This window comes from Centroberyx gerrardi, chromosome 4 (assembly GCF_048128805.1).
Source record: "Centroberyx gerrardi isolate f3 chromosome 4, fCenGer3.hap1.cur.20231027, whole genome shotgun sequence".
In the NCBI taxonomy this organism is placed as follows: domain Eukaryota; kingdom Metazoa; phylum Chordata; class Actinopteri; order Beryciformes; family Berycidae; genus Centroberyx; species Centroberyx gerrardi.
The window spans coordinates 5,599,212-5,621,548 of NC_136000.1; the positions used below are offsets into that span (position 1 = coordinate 5,599,212).

General features: G+C 41.2%; 1 protein-coding gene across 1 annotated transcript in view; it reads right to left on the reverse strand.

The window, feature by feature from the left end:
- The window catches only part of kif21a (kinesin family member 21A), a 57,734-nt gene that overhangs the window by 16,438 nt on the left and 18,959 nt on the right, over positions 1-22,337 (reverse strand). The window contains exons 2-18 of the mRNA XM_078283025.1: positions 19,981-20,203; positions 17,671-17,853; positions 14,210-14,350; positions 13,420-13,560; positions 12,449-12,613; positions 11,182-11,297; positions 10,017-10,212; positions 8,862-9,051; positions 7,977-8,043; positions 7,376-7,579; positions 4,284-4,371; positions 4,078-4,195; positions 3,311-3,499; positions 2,340-2,539; positions 1,162-1,269; positions 964-1,032; positions 219-361 (exon numbers count right to left, since the gene is read on the reverse strand). Coding sequence (XP_078139151.1) covers positions 219-361; positions 964-1,032; positions 1,162-1,269; positions 2,340-2,539; positions 3,311-3,499; positions 4,078-4,195; positions 4,284-4,371; positions 7,376-7,579; positions 7,977-8,043; positions 8,862-9,051; positions 10,017-10,212; positions 11,182-11,297; positions 12,449-12,613; positions 13,420-13,560; positions 14,210-14,350; positions 17,671-17,853; positions 19,981-20,203 — 2,541 coding nt within the window. The remainder of the gene's footprint in view (positions 1-218; positions 362-963; positions 1,033-1,161; positions 1,270-2,339; positions 2,540-3,310; positions 3,500-4,077; positions 4,196-4,283; positions 4,372-7,375; positions 7,580-7,976; positions 8,044-8,861; positions 9,052-10,016; positions 10,213-11,181; positions 11,298-12,448; positions 12,614-13,419; positions 13,561-14,209; positions 14,351-17,670; positions 17,854-19,980; positions 20,204-22,337) is intronic.

A 22,337-nucleotide genomic window follows, 5' to 3' on the forward strand; every position in this document is an offset into this window, starting at 1 on the left:
CTCATGGACACTTCCATACCTGGCTGTTGGTGGACACACATCTGATGCTGCGAGGATCCAATCTGTGATCTTTTGGCCATATTTTCCATGACAGTCTCTCTATTTACTAGACTTCCCTGAATCCCCGGAAACAAGAATATGTTCCCCAATGCACATGTGCGCATACACACACACACACACACACACACACACACACACGCAAACACACATGGACTCACCGAGTGCCATTGGGAACGGCATTGCCAGAGGAGTACATGCGTCCAGAGGGGGGGCGGTGGGAGTCCAGGACTGGTTCTGGGAGATTGACCCTCCTGGTGATCTTACCTGAGGTGGGCCTGACCTGCCTCCTCAGAGCGGTCACCTGGCACACAGAAAACAGGAAACACACACACACACACACACACACACACACACACACACAGAGTGAGGACAAGTTAACACTCAAAGATGCCCTAGTCCCTGCCCATTGCATTATAAGCAGGGGTTAAGTCTGTCCATTCTGCATACATTGTGTATGGGTATACATGCACTCTTAGAAAAGAACTTTCATCACATCTAAGCGGTACAACACAACAATTTGTTACTTTTAAAACACAATATATGTTAACAACCACATATATTGTGTGATATGTCTTGTTATTAGCATATGATGTATTCAAATAGAACATAAATCAAGGATGATCTAAAAAAACAAATCAGTGAACCCAATCTAAACCTTTCACGTATTTATCCGTCCCCTCTGTCAACAGACAGTAAAATGGTGATTTTTTTTATGCTAACTTTTTTTATGCTAACTTTTTTTTATGCTAACTTTTTTTAAATACTGACTTTTTTTTTCTTTTTTTTTAACTAACTTTTATTTTTATTTTTTTATTATTTATTACTAATCTTTTTTTTTTAAATCACATAAATTGGTGCTGTATTTTATTAAATCAGTGTATGAATCTGTTTGCAGCTGTTCACCTCCTCAGTCTTCCTCCTCAGAATAAGTTCCTGCTGCCTCTTCTGAGCCTCCAGTAATTTCAGCTGGTGCTGAGGAAGAAACAATATCGACAAAATGAGTTGGGAATTGAAGATTGAACCCTATGGCCTGGGTTGAGTCAGATGTAATTACAGCCAACTGAAATGAAAGAGGATGTAGCGGGCATCCCTGCCGCTAACCTCCTGCTTGCGCTGGTCTTTCTTCAAGCTAGCGATTTCTCGGTTTCGGCGAGACTCGTTCATTCTGTTCTTCTCTTGCTGCTCCTTCATCTGCTTCATCAGACGGACCTGGACCAATCAGATTAAAACAGTCAGTACATTCAAATTTAATATACAATATAAAGAAAATAATGACTCTTGGTACTATGGTTATGTTGTGATCCTTAATTCTCTTGTCCTCCCTCTTTAGCCTTTTTTTTTATATATTTGTTTTTTTACACAGTTCGAAGTAGAGAGAGACAGGAAAGATTGGGAGAGAGAGAGAGAGAGAGAGAGCGATGACAAAGATCCCAGGCCAGATTCTACTGCTTCTTGACAACTGTCCTCAACCAGGCCTACTGTATATTTTTTTTTTTTTTTTTTTTTTTAACTTTTTATTTAAATGTTTCCATTATTTTACAGAACAAAACATTCCCTGACATAGGACCTCATAGAAATAAAAATAAAAATAGGTAAAGAAACAGACATTTACAAAACAGGGGGGCATTTGCAGCAAAGCAGGATCAGTTACCGAGGAACAGAACAACGGCATTTTCGGTGGTATTCCATTATAATAACACATTTTGTTACATCAACCCATCTCACTTAGTTAAACACCTAGGTACAGCGTAACACAAGTCCACCTTTGTATAAAAGTATTGGTGGTTTTGCATCCTTCCAGTTCATAGTTATCATCTTCTTGGCAATCAGTAAAAGTATCCGCAGTATATACCTCTTATCTGTGCTATATATTCCTTTAGGTACAGCTCCTAACAAAAATAACAATGGATCTGGGGGGACATCCACCTCTAAAACTTTTATGTGTTTTTTAGTGGAGTAAAGACAGTAAAGCGGAGAGCGCCAGGAAAGACAGAAGTCATGGAGCGGATTGAGTACATTGTGTACTGCTGATAACGACAAGACATCCTGACTGGATGTTTCTGAATGAAATCCCTAACTTGATTTTTCAAATGCATCAACTCTATTGTTTTTTGTCAAAGCTACTTCAATGTCAATGGAAGCCAAACCCATCCAAGCACATGCGAGTACAGAAAAACAACAGAATCAGTGTCATAACAGTGATTATTGTTGTATTTCCATGAGACGCAGCTACAGTATTATTACACACAACCTTGGAGGGGACAACTAATCAACCGCACCTTAGTCTTCTTCATTTCCGTCACGTCCATCTGAAGCTTCTTCAGCTGCCTCTCGTACTGTGATTGGTTCTTCAGCAGGCGGGCGTGCTCCTTCTGGGCCGACTGCAGCTTCTGCAGCTCCTTGTTCATGACGCTCAGCTTCTTCTCGTATTCGGCCTTGATCTTGCGAGCCTTGTCGTCCGAGCCGCTTTCCACCGAACCTGGAAACACACGGCACGAAGATCAGGGAGGAAGGACTAACATCTTTCAAAAGAGGACAGAAAGCGATGTGTAAATGATCAAAATGATTTTAAGGCAACCATGCACGTAGAGTGAAACAATTCTTTTTATTTGGAAGACGGACACGTTAAGTTTCATGCGCAACACCCACAGTATGTTGTAGGTACACATTTTCTTCCATGTTTTATGCGGCCATATTCTACAGTAGCTTATCTTTGCAGTAGACAATCTTGATCTTGGGCTGTGAAAAAGTTCATTTATTATTTTCAGCTCAGAACTCCTCCGTGCTTTGAAAACCAGCATCAAATAGCATCAGATGATGCTTTGATCTATCAGTGCTGTTACATTTGATGGGCTTAAATGCACTGTCACTGTGTGGCTGCTGGCCAATAGTGTTCACTTAAGAGCCTAAATGAATAACATGTAGTGTGGATGCCTTCAGCAGTGGGTTTTCACTGCTAAAGAGCAATCGAAGAAGATCAAAGGTGATGAAAAAGAGAGTAGGGGAAAATATAAATACTTCTAAAAATAAGTGGGATAAGTAAATGCTGACATAAATTGAATTAAAGTGATCAAAGGCACCGACTTTAAAATCCAAGCCCACATATGGCATTCGGTGGGTGTTTTTATCCAAACTGCCTGAGCTTGAGTGCATAAATTTCAGCATGGTGGGAATCATGTCTCTAACCCAGGTAGTGACAGTGCCATGCTCTTCCCGTTGAGCTATACGGGACTCCGCCTTCTGGTCTCACCCATGTTTTGGAGCACGCGGTCCCTCTCCAGCTGGGTGTCCCTGATCTTGCACTGCAGCATCATCAGCTTCTGTTCGTACTGCTGCTTCAGCGTGTGCAGGCGCCGCTGGCTGTTCTCCAGCTCGTCGATCAGCTTCTGCTTGATGGCGATCTCACAGGTGATGTTGGCCAGATCTGCCTGGAAGTTCTCTGGTGGAGACAGACGGGCAGAGTTAGCATCTAAATCCACGGGGATACTACATTCACTCCCATCACTGTTATCTCGCCGCCCTCTTTTCTACTGAAAATGTAATCATTTTATCACGGTTATCCACTGGAACTTCATAACACGTGTATTTTAGGCTAGATTAAATGTTCTATAAAAACAATCACAGCTATTATTTCCTAGCTGTGTTTACTATTTAGTAGCAGTTGGACCATTTTGAAAATATTTTAGGCTGAGGATGTGTCACCTGACCAATTTTCTTGTCTCTGATTGGTTGATGTTTAATGTTTAATGTGTAAATGATGTTTCATGTATTTTGATGTGTAAACATTTCACCTTAACGCAGGACGTTGCTGGAAAAAATGCATGTGTGCTAATCAAAACCTTCTGTGGATATGTAAAGGTTAAAAAAAAAAAAAGGGGACAGGGTGCCTCCTGGTGGCCACATGGCATGTCTCTCACAATATTTTCTGCCTCTCTTCACTGTAGACTATCTAATGACGGCAAAAATGTCCAAAAAATAATCTTAAAAAAACAGACAGACAGACACTCTGCCCCGTACCTTTTTCATCCGACTCAGAGTCAGAATCATCTGAGCTCTCCTCCACATCCATCTCCTCTTCCTCCTCGTCCTCCTCTTCCTCTTCTCCTTCCTCATGGTCACTGGCTTCCTGGACCTCCTGCGAGATAACGCACAAATTACCAAATGTTTGAAGGTGTTTTTACGCATTTTGATGTAAGATCGATCAAACCGGCTGTCAGTCGTACCATCTCAGCTTCCTCACTGGCTCGCTCTGCCATTTCCTTCTCGGTCCCCTTGTCTTGCTCGTTGTCAGGAACCTCCTCCTTGACGACGCTGAAAGATTAAGACAGGGTGTCATTCAAAGACATCATCCATCTCTGCACGATGTAAAATGAACACGTGAATATTTCGTAAGCAGAACAAAGGGATTGCATGTGCATCTTCATAGCCGCATAGTACATCCCTGCATAATGAATAAATTGCATCATTCCTTTAGTTGGCTCAGCACAATTTATATAAATAATGAACGTCTAAAAAAAAGGTCTTTTTTGGTAAAAAGGCTCTTTGATGAGCTTACCATTGTGCAACAATAAAGTTGGTAGCAGTTTCTCCTCAGTGTTCAGTATTTAGTGTACTATGATACCAGAGGTGTGACCAAGTTAACTTTGCTCGAGTCCCAAGTCAGTCTCAAGTCTTGAGGAGTCTAAAGTCAAGTCCCAAGTCTAAATGTAGATTATCAAGTCAAGTCTGAGTCAAGTCCATGTCATTAATGTCAAGTCTCAAGTCTAAATGTAGAACAGCAAGTCAAGTCTGAACAAATCAAGAGTCCAGTATCAATTTAACATCTTAAAGAAAAGAAAATATCAAGGACTTTTCAATGCAATATGGTTCTAACAGGATAGAAACTTGGTAAGAGCATCATGAGTTTGATTTCTATAATCAGTTTCAACTTCAATAAATTCAATCATTCCATACAAATTCAGAAAACAGAATTTAAATTCAGTCGTCTGCTGGAACAAATCTCATCACTTTCAATCCAAGTCATTTACACAAACACAAGATCTCAAGTCAAGACTTTAGAAACCTTTTCAAGTCATCAAAGTACAAGTCAGAGTCAAGTTCCAAGTCACCACAAGTAAAGTCAAATAAATTAAAATTGTGACTTGAGTTTAAGTCATTTGACTCGAGTCCCCACCTCTGTATGATGCATATGCAGACACTTTTGAGATGATTTGCTTGTAGCGTTAAACATACACAGAGTGCTAAAGTGTTGGGTCATGTCACAGTGAACTAAAATACTGAACACAGAGATGACACCACTCCAAAAATTCTTGTTACACAACACTTAAGTTGATTGTGGGCTCATTTGCAAAAAGAAAAGTGGATTCTTTCAACAAAGGAAGGATGCATCTCATTAGGGTCTGAACAAAACCCAAAGCAAAAAAAAAGCATGGCTGGAATATGCAGCACAAAAAAGAAATCTGTGAACCAAATCTGTGCATCGGTTCAGTTGGATAAACGTTTTATCCAATCCAAGAGGGTTAGCAAGGTCTTAAGTGGTGTTTTGCACGATATCTAGATAGGCTATAAAAGAAAAAGAAAGATTAACACACAGAAAAGAAAAAAGGGTATTTACCATACCATGTCATGTTAGTTAATACATTGTATACAAAGCCTGATTAACATAGCTATAACCTAAAGGAGATCACATTTTGTCTATGTGCTCAACTTTAAAGACACGTTCAAAACAACTCAGATTTGGGAAGTTTCAAACCTCCAAGCTGGAATGGTTATTCGGTATGGGACAGTATGGTGATGACGGCGTGAACTGGGGCGCTGAACATCAGCACTGAGCATGCTCTGTAGCCCCAGTTCAGGCTCTTGTAATGACAATATCCTTTTCCTCATGTCTGACACTTTCCAGTTCCAGGTTGTCTTAGATACTACTTAAAAAGTCAGTGCACACCCAATAGGAAGCAAGGATACAGCGTGAAAGGGGGGGTCAGTCAATGGAGAGGTTAAGGCTTAGTGAGTGGCAATGGAGTTTTATGCGGGGGAAAGTAGCAGGTTTTCACTCCAGGTGTGGCAACTACCTGTCAAACAAAACAAAAAAAAAAAGAACCAAAATGGTGAATTAGAGGAAGCAAAGGACGGGGGATGGAAGCAGGAGGGTGGAAGCTCGGACAAACCTGGCATCCTCCACCTCTTCCACCACCTCCTCCCCTTCCTCCCTCTCTCGCTCCTCCAACAGCTGCTGCAGTCTTCAGGGAGGGGTGAAATGTCGAACGAGAGAAGGAAGCAAGGGATGAAGGAAGGAAGGAAGAATGGAGGGAAGAATGGTCAGAGGGAGAAACACTACTCATGACTTACTCAGTTGGTGGATACTTTTTTTCCCCCAAAAGTGCCTTAAAGGATAACTCTGCCTATTTTCAACCTGGACTCTATTTTCCCATCATTTTCTATCATACCGATCAATTCTGACCATGGCGCTCGGGCCTCCAATACAGTTCTATAGGGCACTCAAGACATGTATATATTTAATTTTCAGTTTATCGATGACCTGACCTTTCACTATTTATTTGCACTTCTTCAAAATAAGTAGCTTCAGGGGTGGCAGTCTGTAAAACCTGCAATAAGATTTCATCTTCTTTGCACATTTTACATTTAAACTGTTCAATAATGTTTTTTATAAATGAATTCTTAACTTAAAAACGTGGTAATGTATCCCAGAGTTTCCCTAACACTAAACAGGTGTGGCGGGTCACTCTTAAAGAGCTGCTAACACTAAAAGAATTTCATTAGTCTGGGTTTCAGTGGTGAGTTTTAGTGTCCCATGATGGTCTAAATGGTGTTTCAGAGGGTTTTCCACCCTGCCAAAAACAAAATTCAGGGGGGAAACACAGAGTACTTGAAATTTTGGCAGCTTCAATACAAAGAATATTGATATCGGCCTTCAAAAATCCATATTGGTCGAATCCTATATGGGACCTGAACCTTAAACATAAAGGGCATTAAGCTTGACCAGGGCATAAAATGTGCATGCTACTCAGTGCCAAATGTTATACTGGAGCCATATCTCTAATAAAAATGTATAACATTTCAAAAGGACTTCCAGGGACTTCAGCAATATTCTGTGACGGGACTTGAAAATGTCTGGTTTTTGGATGGTTTGGGGCACGATGTCATGAAACAAGTGCTAATCCAGTTTGAAACTTGCTCAGATCTAAAGAGAGCTGAATATCGAACAGCACACAGCAGCCTGGCACCTACCTGATCCTCAATCACACGATTTGACAATGACAGATCGCCCAATTTGTCCTGAATAGTCGATGTTTACCTTTTCTTTTTCTTTTTCTCTCTCTTCTTCAGCTTCTCCAGGTCTTTCTTGGCGAGCTCGATGATGTCAGACGTCTCCTTCTCGGGGGCCAGCAGCGAGGCGGAGAAAGACCCGGGGCCTCCGTAGAACGACTGGCGGTTGGAGGCGCGGGACAGGTTCTTCCTCAGGTTCTCGTTCACAGCCTCGCTCTCCAGGAGTTTGGCTCTAAAGGGGAGGACCAAGGACACAAAGCAGGAACCATACACATCAGACCTCGGTCAAGTAGTGCTTGAAGATATACCAAGCTTGGATATTGTGTATATTATGTGAATAATATGAAAGTATTATATGAAAATCAGGTGAAGAACTGTAGGGGAGTGTCAGCATTTCAAAGAAATTGAACAGACTCTCATTGGTTGGAGGAACTAAATAGAAAACAAAACAGTGGAAAAAATATACTTCTAGTGTCCATAAATCCAAGTCCAGGCACAATTGTGAGTTAAATATAAAATGTTCTTATTTGGCTACCTATATGTTTCAACTGACACCTTCCTCAGGGTAAATTATGTTATGACATTAAATTATGACAGACAATATAACCGAATCTAATCGAGTTGTTTACCTGAGGTCTTCAATCTCTTTGATGTAACCCTGGATCATGTTGCCAATTTCCTCACTCCCTCCTTCACCTGGACGGGAAACGGAATTTCAAAACATACATATTTTGTCAAAAACTGCAAATGCTGAAAAAAAAAAAAAAGAGCTTTTACATTTGCTGTTCTAAACGCCTGGTGTCTGTAGCTCTTTCCTGGGAAAACAAAATCTAACAGTTTCATGTGGCCTCTGGCTTATCGCTGAAAGAACAAACCTGGTAGGACAAGACTTAAGGCCTTTAACGAATCTTGAGGAGCAACTTTTCAAAATCGGCATTCATATCCACTTCACCAAGCAGCTCTTATTTCAACCAAATCTCAGCTTTAAGAAGTGGTTCACACTGCTCGCTACTCACCCAAATGCCAAATTGTAGAGTGGATTCTAAAGATTCAGAAAATGTCTTGAGTCATTTTGATGGGGTCGATAAGCGAGGTGCAAACAATTTTTGAAAGGAGTTGAGAGAGAATGGAAAGTATCGGTTAGTCGACCTGTGTGACGGGGAAAGTGTTTCACTGTCACAATTACACAGGTTTGACAATTTGAAAGGATTCGCTATATCATCATTAATAAATATTTGATTTTCCATATACAGTACCAGTTTATTTTTCAGCAAACTTGCTCCAGCACACTCTACAAAAACACATCCCCTTTGACATAATCCGGGCGAAATGACGCCACCTCGAGAAACTCAAACTTCATCAACAGAAAATCCAAGGAAAAAGACGTCACAGTCCCGCCCCCACACTGTTTGATTGACAGGTGATCTCTGGGAAGTGCAGTGCAGAAACACCACAGCAATGAGCGCTGAGCACCGAAGACGTCCCGTTTCCCCGAACCCCCCCGCCGGCCTCACCTGCCCTGGCCAGCACCTGGTTGGCCTGGTCGCTGAGCAGCTGGGTGAGCCTGGCTCTCTGGGCGTCGATGGTCTCCTGCATGGCCTTCACCCTCACCCGCAGGTTGCTGTTCTCCGTCTGCAGCATGGAGTTCTCATGGAACATGTCGCTGAAGCTCTCCATGCCGTCCTCGCCCACCATGCGTTTACCCTGCAGGGGGGAGGGGGGGGATGGACGGAAGACAGCTTAAAAAACTGTGACATTTTCCACTGATCTTCTGCTAAAGACTGCATGTATAGTATATATGAAAAGTTAGATTCCCAGAGTGAGATTTCCACCATTTGAAACAATCTGACACCTCGTCTGATATGAAAGCAACATTCACAAATCAATAAGTTATCACTATTTTGAGCCCTTCATTTTCAAAATGGTAACACTTTGAGAATGTAATCATCTATGTTTTTTTTCAATATCGAGTACTGAACCTTCTGTTTTTACTAAATGAATACATAGGGTTTTGTTACAAGGACAGAAACCACTACAAGGACATACAGCAAGCAATGGCCCATTGTATTATATCACAGGGTTTTAAGCTAACATCAGCTAGTTTTCAATACACATCCTTGTTGTAGGCTACCATGCAAAAATATCCATCCTAACACGTCATTTAATCTAGTCTTAAGTCCCAAAATCTGATTATTCTTATAAAATCTTATAAAATCTTCCAATAGGGTGAGATCATTTCACTTGTTTCCAATGCAAATCAACTTGTTTCAATTGATTCAATTGTCTTGAATCAGGTGTCATTTTCTTGATACTAGTGGATTCTTCTGCCTTGTTCAGAAAATTCCCGAAACAAGTGAAACGCATTACATTGGAAATAAGTGGAATTATCTCACCACACTGACAGAATTATTGACAGACCTCTATTATGAAAAATCTGATTTTGAGACTAAATGTGAGACTAAATGACTTGTTGAGATGAACATTTTTGCGTGTTGGTGCACATAAATATAGAGTTTAGGTGTCCTTGCTCCATCTACAGTCATGCAACCTCCCTCCATTTTCTAACTCCCCCATCCCTCCCCCTCTCTTACACCCCTCCACCTCACACCTCCTCCTCCTCCTCCACCTTCATCAGTTATATATCAGCCCTCCCCCCCCCCCCACCTCACCGTCTTGTACTCCATCAGCTCCATCTGCAGTCGAGCTATCTCAGTCCTCAGGGCGCTGATCTGCTGGCTGGCCTTGTCCTGGTTCACCATCACCTTGTTCTTGATGTTCCTGGCTCGGTTGGCGTACTTCAGCGTGTTCAGCGTCTCCATGAAGTCGCGGTCAGACGGGCTGATGCAGGCGATCATCACCGTTTGGCTTAGGAGGGAGGGAGGGAAGGGGAGGGGGGGTTAGTGTCTGGTGAGGCTGCACAAATTAATACTGACAAACATTTGCGTTGCGGTTGTTTTTGCAGAATATTGTGACATAAACTTCAACACATGCTTAGAAATATGATATACATTTAGATGCATGTTACAATGCAGCTTTTCTACCTAAATCCATGTTCAGTGAATGAAAAATGTCATTCGGAGGAAGGTATGAGGGGCTAATGCTTAGGAATTGCTTAGTTTGAATTAGACTGAAACTAAGCAAAAGAAGCGAAAGATTTTTTTCAACATACAACTTGCTCAGAATATCTTGCTCAGGAAGCCAAATGTTTTTAATATTGATAAAAAATTGCAGCGTTTTGCAGTTTCAGTAGTAATACTTCAATTTCAAGAACAGTTTAGGACTTTGCCTTTTTGAAATCACATACAAGTCCAGTTCTTGCTAAATATTCTTACTATAATACAGTTTATGGAAGTATACCATGTGCTTGCATGCAGTGTTGTCAGAAATTACTTATTTCCCCGCTGACTTACACTTGCATTGCTAAGAAATGCTAACAGAAGACTGTTGTTAGTTTCTCAGAAGCATCAACAACAGCATGAAAATGTTTCCTGTGTTTTCAGCGGCGTCTTGATTAACGATCAGTGGGACAGGCTTTACAAATCCTGAACCTTCTCTTTAAGATGCTTTTAATTTTCCTTTATTATCCGATTAATTCCTGCACAAATACCACAGAGACAAATTCCTGTACATTTTTTGTTTTTTGCAAATACAATTATTTCGATTCTGATTATCCTTTGGTGTAACAGAGAAGTTTCTAGTATTGGTTTGCTACTTTCCAGTTGAAATCTCAGATTGGGAAGACTTTTCAGAGAACACCAACTACGGTAGGCTATCCAACAGGAAACTGACACTGACGATGCTTGAGGGAAAAGGTGAAATCGACCGTCCACCAACCTGTTTCCTCCCAGGGAGTCCTGTAGGAGCCGGGTGAGTTTGGAGTCTCTGTAAGGCACATGGGCGGCCCGCTTGCTCCGGTCGCCCAACGCACTGATTACATTCCCCAGAGCAAGCTGCAGCACCGGACACGGGAGCGAAAGGGAGGAAAATATTAATAATAAGTTGACACATCAACTTACTTTGTTTGTATGATACTGGAATTTGTTTAGGTGTACGTTTATGTTATACACAACTGGAATGTGATGTATGGATGTGTCGCTAGTCACCTACACAGTAAAATTCTTCTGAAAACTTTTCTTGACTTTCAATAACTAAATTGGAGTTCTTCCATGACTTAGCAATTTTATTTCTTACTAGTTTGTAAAGTTCTAAATATTTACAGTCTGGTAAACTGCTCAACAGTCTGGTTTCCACTCCAGTTGCTGCAGAGAATTGGTCATACAATTTATAAAAAAAATAGCCACCATGAAAACCACCATTGAATGCCACAAATGTGTGAAACAATTTGTTAAATACATGCTGGCATATTCCTGTAAAATTACCCATTTGTAAAATTCCCTGATATTCCCTGACTTCACCAGAGAATTTATCAAAATTCTCAAATTTCCATGATATTCTTAAACTTCCATGACCAGTGGGAACGTGCTAGTGACGCTTGAATTAAATCAAATATCAATAATAGGTTTGAAATACTTTACAAAACACTTAAAACACTTATACTGTAGTTCAAGTTTCAATACTGAAGTTCATTAGTGTTGACTGGGCTCTGGACTGTAACTGGTGCATATTGCTGAGTACAACAGTCTACAGTTTATATTAAATGGTTTTTTTTGCTCTCAAAAAGAAACAAAAAGTCATGTCACTGATAATACTTGAATGCTGAAATATTTGTACTTGTCGTTCCTTCCTTGTTGCAATATTTTCCTTGTTGCATAGTTCATGACTTTTGCACCTTTGGCCCTGATTTACTGATGCCTTCCATGGGTGCAAAAACTTTTAGTACATGCAAAACCAATGACAACCAATGACCAACGCCTGATTGGTCAAGCAAACTGTCTTGCACCTACTATCATAAGTCTTATTGCTGACTTTGAACATTGCAAAGGTTTTTGTACCCATTAACCTGGGCCTTTGAGTACAGAATGGACATTTACACAATCCAACCACTAGATGGCAGTCCAACTCTAGGAAATCAACACTCCTGGACACCGATGGGTAACTTTAGACATGTCGTCGGTGTGAGGAACAGGAAGGAGAAGCTCACCAGTCCACAGTTGATGGAGATGCCCTCTTTGGCCCGGTCGCCCGTCGCTCCGGTTCTCTTCAGCCTCTCAGAACCGGCCAGGTCCACGAAGTGAAACTTGGCCGTCAGCGTCTCGAACTCGTCCATCTCAGAGTTGCCGTTGGAAACTCTGTTGTCGGTCTCATTCTCTTGCTGAGTGATATCAAGACATAAGAGGGCTGTTAGCACCACAACACGTGGTGTTGATGTGTTGTCCTTACAGTATCCTAAATGTCATTGTTCGAACAATTGCATCATCTTTATCTCAAAGAATTTCTGTGCAAAATTAGATATCTGCCATTTGAAATAAAAAAGAAAAAAAAGAAAAAAGAAAATGAAATTAAAATTACAATAATTTAATTATGAAACAATAATTGGTTTGCTATCATTCCTTTTGTAACTGCCGGTGTCATATTTTTCAAATGGCAAACTGTAGCATTTTAAAAAGGCTAACAGACAGGAAAATAGTGTAGGATAAAACCGACCTTAACTCAGGGAAGCCACTTTTTTATATTAATAGTATTATTTATATTAATAGAATTTATCCTCCTTTTCAGCTTGACATAAATCTTCATGATCTATATTAATAGACTGATTGATACCAAATTGATTATTATGAGGGTACAGTCTTTTAAGTCTTTTTTACTTTTCTGAAAATATAACAGATTTGTGTTTGTTATGGTGATTGTTTGTTTATCACTAAATCACTGATAGCAGGTAATGTGAGTCATTGGCTGACAAAATGACACTTTGATAAACTGGATCATCTATATTGAGATGATTATAAGCTTCAGGGAATCATTTTATTTTAAATGTGACTTTTTTTTTTTTTTAGCAGAATTCAGCAATTAATTTCTGTAACAACCATGTTCTACCACAATGCCTCAAAAAGAGGAACTTCTGTACTTGATCACATGTTAACCAGAGCATGGTAAACAGTGAAGACAGCATACTGTGCGTACATTGTCGGAGGCACAGACGCGGACTTGGCACAGGTGGATGGTGAAGATGGCGTGGGACCGGGAGCTCTGGACGTTCATCTGGGTGCTGGCTGTGGTGCGGGACAGAGCGCCCAGCTTCAGGCACTGCATCATCTGCACAGGGACAGAGGAAGAAATGTTACCAGGCTTCAGTTTATTAACACAGCCAGACTGGTGGAATTCATTTTGGTACAGTTGGAGAAAAAAACAACAAAAAAAAAAAAAAAACATCCTCTAGCATTTTACAATGAATATACTTATGTGCAGCAATTAATGGATTACTAATTATGAATGAATTAAACTGTATTTGCATAGCACTTATGGTGGCAAAGAGGTTCACACTCAGAAAAGTAGAGAGTGAATCCATTAAAAACACAGTCCAAAAAATGTCTTTTAATATAACATTAACCAGAATACATCTCAGTACAACATGTGCATCAATCTGCTTTTCCTACAGTAATAATCCACAATGTTTTCATATAAATAAATTATAATTACAAATTTTGCTACTCTCTACTGCTGATAGTGATCCAGCTTATATCAGTTCATGAAAGCTTTTCCACTGTCTATTCTAAACAGCCGGTGTCTGGTAGCTCTTTCCTGGGAAAAATCCTCTGGCACACAGGAAGTGATGCGTTTTCCATTTCCAGTTTGTTTGGAATCAACAGAAGAAGAAGAACTGGGTAGTTAGCATGAGCAGCGATAGCCACCATGACTGAACAGACAGAGAGAAGAGCGCCACCTACAGAAAGAGGAAGCCTACCTCGGCCTCGGAGGCCACGGTGCGGGTGGTCACCCCCACCGTGTAGATTCCCCCGGTGGCGTCTTCGTGGATCTTGATGTGAGATTTCTGCTTCATGTCTCGAGTGGAGTCGAACAGATCCAGGACCTCCTCGTTGTACAGCTGCAGGGAGACACAGCACAAGAAAAACTACTACTACCAAACTGCCAGATTCACAAGAATAATGGATTGAGTCATCAAAAATCTACAGGTTATCTGCAGGTTTCAGAAAGCCAACTTGAAGTGTTTTTAAGACATTTTTAATGGCACCTGGAATTTAAATTAAGACCAATTTAACAACCAAAATAAAGAAACAAAGCTGCCAAACCAGTTTATTTCTGGTTGAACATAGATAATCAATGGGTGGTACAAGAAAAAGGACAACAGCAAATTAACTGCTAAGGGACATGAAGTCCAATTGTGTTTAGTAAAGTAAATGCAGACTGCACTACTAACCCTGTTCTGGATTAATCTAACTGTGGGCAAGAAACCTGTCACTGCATAGAGAAAAAATAAAACCTCTGATAACTGTAGACATTAAAGTGTCAGTGTTTAATATGTTTAGGGCCTTTCATTTAGATAAGACTCAGACTTTTTAAGGGCCTGTGATACCCTGATCTACATACTGAAGCAGAGTTTTTATAACACTCTTATTTAACCAGGCAAATTGACTAAAAGCACGTTCTCATTTCAGGGGAAGGAGGGTTTATTTGAAAAGTTTTGGTCCAAAATGTGACACCTGCTCCTACACAGTGATTGATAACACAATAATTAAACATATTATAGCACCGTTAAAACGACTGTAGGTAAGTCCTTGGTTGACTAAATTATAACATTTTACAGACTGGATCCTCTATATTTTAGAGATATTGAATAATGAACGTCAGGATAGTACTGTTTTCCCAAAATTGGATAAATAACATTTTGGACTAGAAATCTTCATTGTAACATTCAGATTTACCTTTGAAGTAAACCATTGTGCATTTTCGAAGTAACATGTATTGGCAGAATAAAATCCTATAATAGTATGAAGCAACTAAAATAACACAAAAATACAATTTCCCTTTTTGCCATTTAGCAGATGTTCTTATCCAGAGCAATTAGTAGAAGATGCAAAACACTCATTTTTTGACACTTCTGTCTCTGGTTGCTGGGATAAGCCAGTCCTGGCTAGAAAACACACAACCCACTGTATTTCTATGGATTTTAATGTACACTTTGTAAGCCTCTTATTGCAACAAGTAATCCCAAAACATGTGGACATTTTGAATGGCGGCCCAGATCAGGAGGATAAAGCTGAAACTCCAAACATGCACTTTAAAACTGAAAAAACCCTCTGTTAGTGCCGATAATCCAACCCTCTGCATCCAAATAAAGAACTCATATAACAGGTAATCTCACTGAAAAACAATAACCTTTCAAAACGAATCACCCTCTGAGGCATTTTGAATTTCTTATTATGAATTATTATTGATTAAGTAATATTCAAATGAGTGCACTGATCTAGGATTCCTGTCCAGATCCCTTGAATTTACAGAAACTTCCCCAGCTTCTCTCTTGCTCTAAAAAAACTGTATGGGCCCTGATTTATCCTGTGAGCCACTCCTCTGCTGCTGTCATTTCCCAAAAGTTTTGTTTTACAGTTTTTCTGGCCCATTAGCTAGCTAACTCTTTATACATTCCACTTAAGGTATTTAATATACTCAGTGACATAAAATGAATGGTTGAGTGCAACAAAAGAAACTTAAATTCCTAGTTTGCCAGCATCATCACAGCAAGTCCCTTCAGTAGTCATGTATGATACAGAAGTGCTAGGTGAGGAACTAAAGGCCAGGGACATTTTCATTACGTTAAGACCAATATATTGGTTTGACGATATATCTGGCCTATATTGACCTTTTATTAAATCGGATATTGGCCAATCATGTTGTTGACTGCTGACATGATGGAGGTTCCTCCCTGACTACAGCTACTGTAAAACCTGCAATGACATTTCATTTTCTTTGCACATTTTATCTATTTGTTTTATTTATTCATTTAATTGTTCAATAATTGTTTTTGTAAATTAATTCCTCAGTTAAAGGTAGTAATGAATAGGAGCGGTGGGTCACCCTGGAGCTGCTAAACCTTCATTAGTCTGAGTTTCAATGGAGAGTTTTAGTGTCCCACCATGGTCTAAATGCTGTTTCAGATGCATTTCTGCCATGACAAGAATACAGTTCAGGGGGAAATACTAACTACTGACATGAAAATTGTTAAATTTGAAGATGTCACAAAATATCGGCTATTATCTGCAGTACTTCAGCCTAAAAACATCAGTATCTGCCTTCAAAAACCCACAGAGTCGAACCCCATTTTCAACCCATATCCATATTTCTCAGCCATCACCCGTCTCTTGCACCCGCCTCTCCAGTTCCAGCTCTTCTCTAGGAATTTGAGCGCTGTCAGATTGACGGGACGGCACAGCTGTCAGCTCACCTCATCCCTGTTAACCCTTCCTGTACCCCCCCCCATCCCACCCCCACCCCCAGACACCTCCTAACCCCCCCGATGACAGCTGCCGCAGTTCAATTGTCAGTGGAGATATTTTCAAGTGACAGAGCGATGGTGTCACAGCTTGTTAAATGAGCAGTGTCAACAATATAAGCCTGACCCGTTAGGCCTCTGTAAACGCCTGTCCTAAAGCTGGTGAGAGGAAAACGATGCTTTGAGGAGAGTGTCTTTTGTTTGTTTCATTTAACCTTTATTTAGCCCGAAGAAGCAGGGCAATTAAGAGCAAATGCTTATTTACACGGCACGGCGAGAAGCAAAAGCCTGTGATTGCAAATCTAGAATTTGTCTCCAGTAGGGCTGGGCGATATTGACAAAATCAAATATCACAAGATTTTAGACCGAATACCTCGATATTGATGAGTATTCATGCTTTCATAAGATATTTACACACAAGAACATTTTGAAAATTAGTAATGATCATTAGTAATCAGTAATGTTTAATGAGTAATAAGAAATGTGGATGAGCAGGTAAAGCCAATCATTGTTTTTCAATCATTTTACTCTACTACTTGATAAGTTCAGAAAATTGTGTCACTTTACTGTAACGCAGCCTTTAAGACCAGGAAGAAGTAACATTTAAGTTATTTCACAATATTACGATAACTAAAATCCCAGACGATACCTAGTCTCATATTGTAATATTGATATTATATGATATATCGCCCAGCCCTAGTCTCCAGTATGAAAAAAAACATAACCAAAAAACAAATATACCAACGTATGACTTTAGCCTGGTGCTGTGCCCGCTACAAACCAACCCCATGCCCATTAGTAGAAAGTAGCTAGGTATAAAGATAGACAGGTGGGAATGCAGGTAGGCAGATGGGTGCTGGGTGCTGGGTGCTGGGTGCTGGGTGCTGGGTGCTGGGTGCTGGGTGCTGGGTGCGTACCTCGAGGAACTGGGCGTTGATCTTGAACTCGGGGACGGGGCGCCCCTGGTCCTGGGCGGCCTGCCGGCGCTCCTCGATGCCCTTGAAGAGGTGGTGGACGGCCCGGGGGATGATGCCCAGCTCCTCCTCCCCGATGCTGACGTCAAAGCCCGTCCCCATGGTGTACGTCTTCCCCGAGCCCGTCTGCATGGGGAGGAGACAGCGTCATGACATACAGTACACACAGAGAGGTGGAGGATCCTGTTACACTGTTAGATATGTTAAATGTTATTTTGTGATGAAATGCTGTAATTCACTCTTTTGGTGAACCCACTTTCCCTCAGCCTGCCTCTTCTACTTCTACTTCAGTTAGTGATTTCTCTTTTGTGTCTCTTCTGCGATGGATTTCTCCCCGTATGATTATTGAACGTCTCTTGGTGCAAAATGGCGGCTCTAGAAAGAAGCCCTCGCTCTTTGATTCTGAGGGACTGAAAACACCACCAAACAACAAAGCGGGCCCAGAATTGGTGCATTTTGGTGGAGGAGGAGGAGGAAGAAGAGAGGTGAGGAAGATTTTTCAAGATAAGAACACTGGGTAAGGTAAAATGGGAGGGAGAGGGATAAGGATAGGTAGAATAAGGCTAGGTGGAAGGACAAAAACATTGACGGCGAACAGAAGAGGAAGATTAGAAGGCACAAAATGAGCGAGGAAGAGGATGGTGGAGCGGTTTGGACCACCTGACTCTGGAGCCATGTGTGTTCCAGCAAACCAGAATCTTCCTTTCCTGTATTTCCACCTACTGTTTCTCACTAAATACGACACGATAATCGGACAACCCTTTTAAAGAGAAGATCTGCGCTCCGTCGTTACCGCCGGTCGCAGCTACAACCCAAGTGGGCAGAATTCCCGCGATGCGTTTGGGCGGGTCAGTCTAAATCTAGATTAGTCCTTGTAAAGCCGCACAGGCAAACAGAGCCGATCCAGGCCAAGCAATACTAGGCCAAACCGCGCCGACCGCTATCAGCGCGCTCTGAATGAACACCCAGAAGTAGGCCAGCAGCGGCAGAAGCAGCTACTGGGGGGGGGAGAGATGTGGGTTTAACATGGAACTCGCATTAAAAATGTATCGCTATCTAAGAGGTGTGCGCACTTCACAGCACCGCTTTAAGACTCCCACCATAAAAGCCCCTTTTTTCTCTACACACACACACACACACACACACACCCTCCCCATGAGTGCCATGCAGCAGGAGCTCCGTCGTCAAGGCAACCTGAGCGGCGGAAGGGGGGGGATTGGGGGGGATGGGAGGCCCAAACTAGCATGTCATTTCCATGTGGCAGACTCGGCGATGAAAAGGGAGAGGGAAGTGGGAAGGGAGAGAGGAAGAAGGTATTAGAGAGAAAGAAAAGGAGTGTCACTGGTTTAAAAAAAAAAACCCAAATGATTAAGCTCTGTAAAACCTCGCAGCAGCAGTAGGATCGCTACCCATAATGCCGTGGGTAAAGCCTTAAAGTGTTCCTAAAGGCAGGGCGCGGCTGAAAATTGTTTGCTGTGCTAATAAACAAGTAGGAATCAGTGGGGACGACGATTTCTCTCTGGGCCCCATAAGGACTTTGTGTAGGATTATTAGGCCCGTGCTTCGCTCCCTCGTGATCCAACACATTGCTTTACCATGCAAAAATACAGCGTTCTGCAGCACTATGTCAAAGCAGGAGACTCACACACACAGGGAACACTACCAGTCAAAAGTCTGGACACACCTAATTTTTCTTTATTTTTACTATTTCCCGCATTTTAGAATAATAGTAAAGACATCAAAACTATGAAATAACACAAATTGAATTATGCAGTGACCAAAAAAAGTGTTAAACAAATCAAAACTATCTTATATTTTAGATTATTTAAAGTAGCCACCCTTTGCCTTGATGGAAAGGCAAAGGCTTTGGAAAGAAATTCATACATAGGCATCAACTTCACTATTTCTATTTGTCTAAGAAACTAATTTCAAGCTTTTAAGCAGAAGCCTTTAGATCAAAATGGCTTTAAGAGAATGAAAAACAGAGAACATTCAATCAGGTGCGTCCAAACTGTTCTGCAATAAAACGAAGCTCGGACAAGTACAAGGTCGCAAGGGGTTCGAATTCCACAGCAGAAGTCTCCTCCAGTCTCCTTTTTACCCAAACGTCAACACTCTCCACCCCCCCCCCCACCCCCCCCCACCCCCACACACACACACACACTTCTCTATATCCTTCCAGCTATAAGGGAATAGTCAACACCGCAGCTGCGATACGGAGGACAGAGACAGACGTCACCGATAAAGACTCGCCTGTCCGTATGCGAAGACGGTGGCGTTGTAGCCCTCGAAGCAGCCCTCGATCAGCTTCTCGGTGCAGTTGGCGTAGATGGCGTCCTGCTGGGAGTCCATGTCGAACACGTGGTCGTAGGTGAAGGCCTTGTCCTTGCCCAGGATGACCTGCGGCTCCCCGGGCATCACGTACGTACAGATGTGGCATCCTTCGATCTTCTCCCTGGCCAGCTGAGGACGAATCCTGCGGCACACAGACAGACAGAGGAAGAGACGATGAGTCATATCAGTAGTGTTGTATATAGGCCTAATAATGGTCGGTCCTTTCATAAAGAATTAGAGGAAAAAAAGAGAAAAAAGAGAGAAAGAAAGAGATAGAAAGATAAGGCCTACTATTTAGCTTTCCTGTAATTTTTACTGTTTTTATTCTACTCTTACATACATTGTCTATTTCTAGTTGTTTTATTCCATTGCATTTTTATCTGTGTTGTGAAGCACCTTGAGCTGCATTTGCTTGCATGAAATGTGCTGTACAAATAAAGTTTGATTTGAAGTTTGATTTGATGCTTAAATATCTGAACTGGGCTTTACCGGATTCAGTCCACCATTAGGAAACACAGATGTCTCATCAGTCAAAGTTCTTGCTGCTTTTGTATATAATCAAAATATCATATGAATTACAGAGAACATGTACAATGGGATTTTATTGCTTTTGTTATTTAACAACTGTGTACACCAGTGTTAGAAATTAACAGCAGCTTGGGGCAAAAATTCCTTTGAAAGTTTATAAAATGCCTGTGAAATTAAAAATGAGGGGACAAAAACCGCACTGAATAATTAGGAGTGCCCTTTTTGCATTTGCAATTTTTTTTTTGTTATCAAATATTCACACGTCAATGAATCTACTGTCCACCATGGGCGACCGTAGGTGATTCATGGCAGCCGACGACTTGGGGATTCTTTCCGGTGCATTCTGGGACAGAAAAATCAAGCGTTTTTTTGATCAGAAAACAACCGAGCATGCAGTCTGAAGCAGGAGAAAATGTTGGCACCACGCAAACAGCAGCAGAGGAAAATTCCAACCCCACACAAACCGCCGCACCAAATACAAAATAAAACAACCGATATGGTAAAAAAAAACAACTCAAAAATGGAGGGGTGGAAGACGGACTGGTTGGGGACAGAGAGTCTTCTGTAAGGCCTGCCATCAGTTTCCAGCAGTATGAAAGAAGTGTGAGATAATAAAACGAATCTTAGTGGTACAAATTGAGGGTTTATTTGCCGATATGCAATGGAAATGTATTAAGGACCGACATGCCCCTAAAAGAAAAAAAGAAAGAGGAAAAAAAAGGGAGGAAAAATAACCTCTGAAAAAAGTTCATTTCTTATTCTGGTGGTGTACACACATTAAGTTGAAAAAATAAAAGTATATATATGAAAACTTGGTCAGTCACTAAAGGGAAAATCTCTGATAAAACACTCCAGTACAAAAGCTAAAATCCACCAATAGGCCAGTCTCCCAAAAGCGTATGTATTCCTTTAATGCAGTTTTATGTTGGCTGTTCCCTTCAAACCATTCAACTGCAACTTTAGTGTTTTTTCTCGCTTGAATTCAAAGATTACATTGTCATTTATGTGTTGAGCTTCATGACCCTTGGGCCCTTGGGGATACGCAGGTGTCAATGAGAAAACCTTATTTTCTTTATTTCATACATTTGCACTTGTTGCAGATGCGTGGTTTTCATCCCACAACAGTGACAGGGTCAACGCTCTACCCCATCACTCTGACCCAATACTTTGCCCTATAAAACCTGCCAGCTGGGTTAATATGTACTGCATTAGTGTGTGTGAGTGTCTGTGTGTGAGTGTCTGTGTGTGTATGCCTGACAAAGCTCAAATGCTGAATGTCAGTAATGCCTTCTTGAATGCTGGCCAACTGAAATCTGGCCGTGGATTAACTAGTTTGATGTGGATGCGAGGGAGAAAGGGAGAGAGAGAGGGAGAGAGAGAGAGAGAGAGAGAGGGAGAGAGAGAGAGAGAGAGAGAGAGTGTCTGTTGGGAGTGACAGTGAGCATGTGAAAGAAAGACTGCATCATCTCAAAAGTGATAAAATGAGAAATTGTAGCAGCTCTAAAGTTACATGGTAAGTAATCTTAAATTATATGCAGCTAAGTGGTAGTTTTGTGTTGGAGATTGGTAAAATTTACAGGAAATAAGATACAAAAATAACATACTGTTTTGAACTACCAGGAACTACCTTCCCTGTTTCCATAAGGAATGGCTGTGCTGGGCGATGGGAAACTGTGTACAGCTAAAAATCACTGCGTTTGAGTCCCAGATGTCAGACTTTTCCCACCAGCACATGAACGCAGCATATT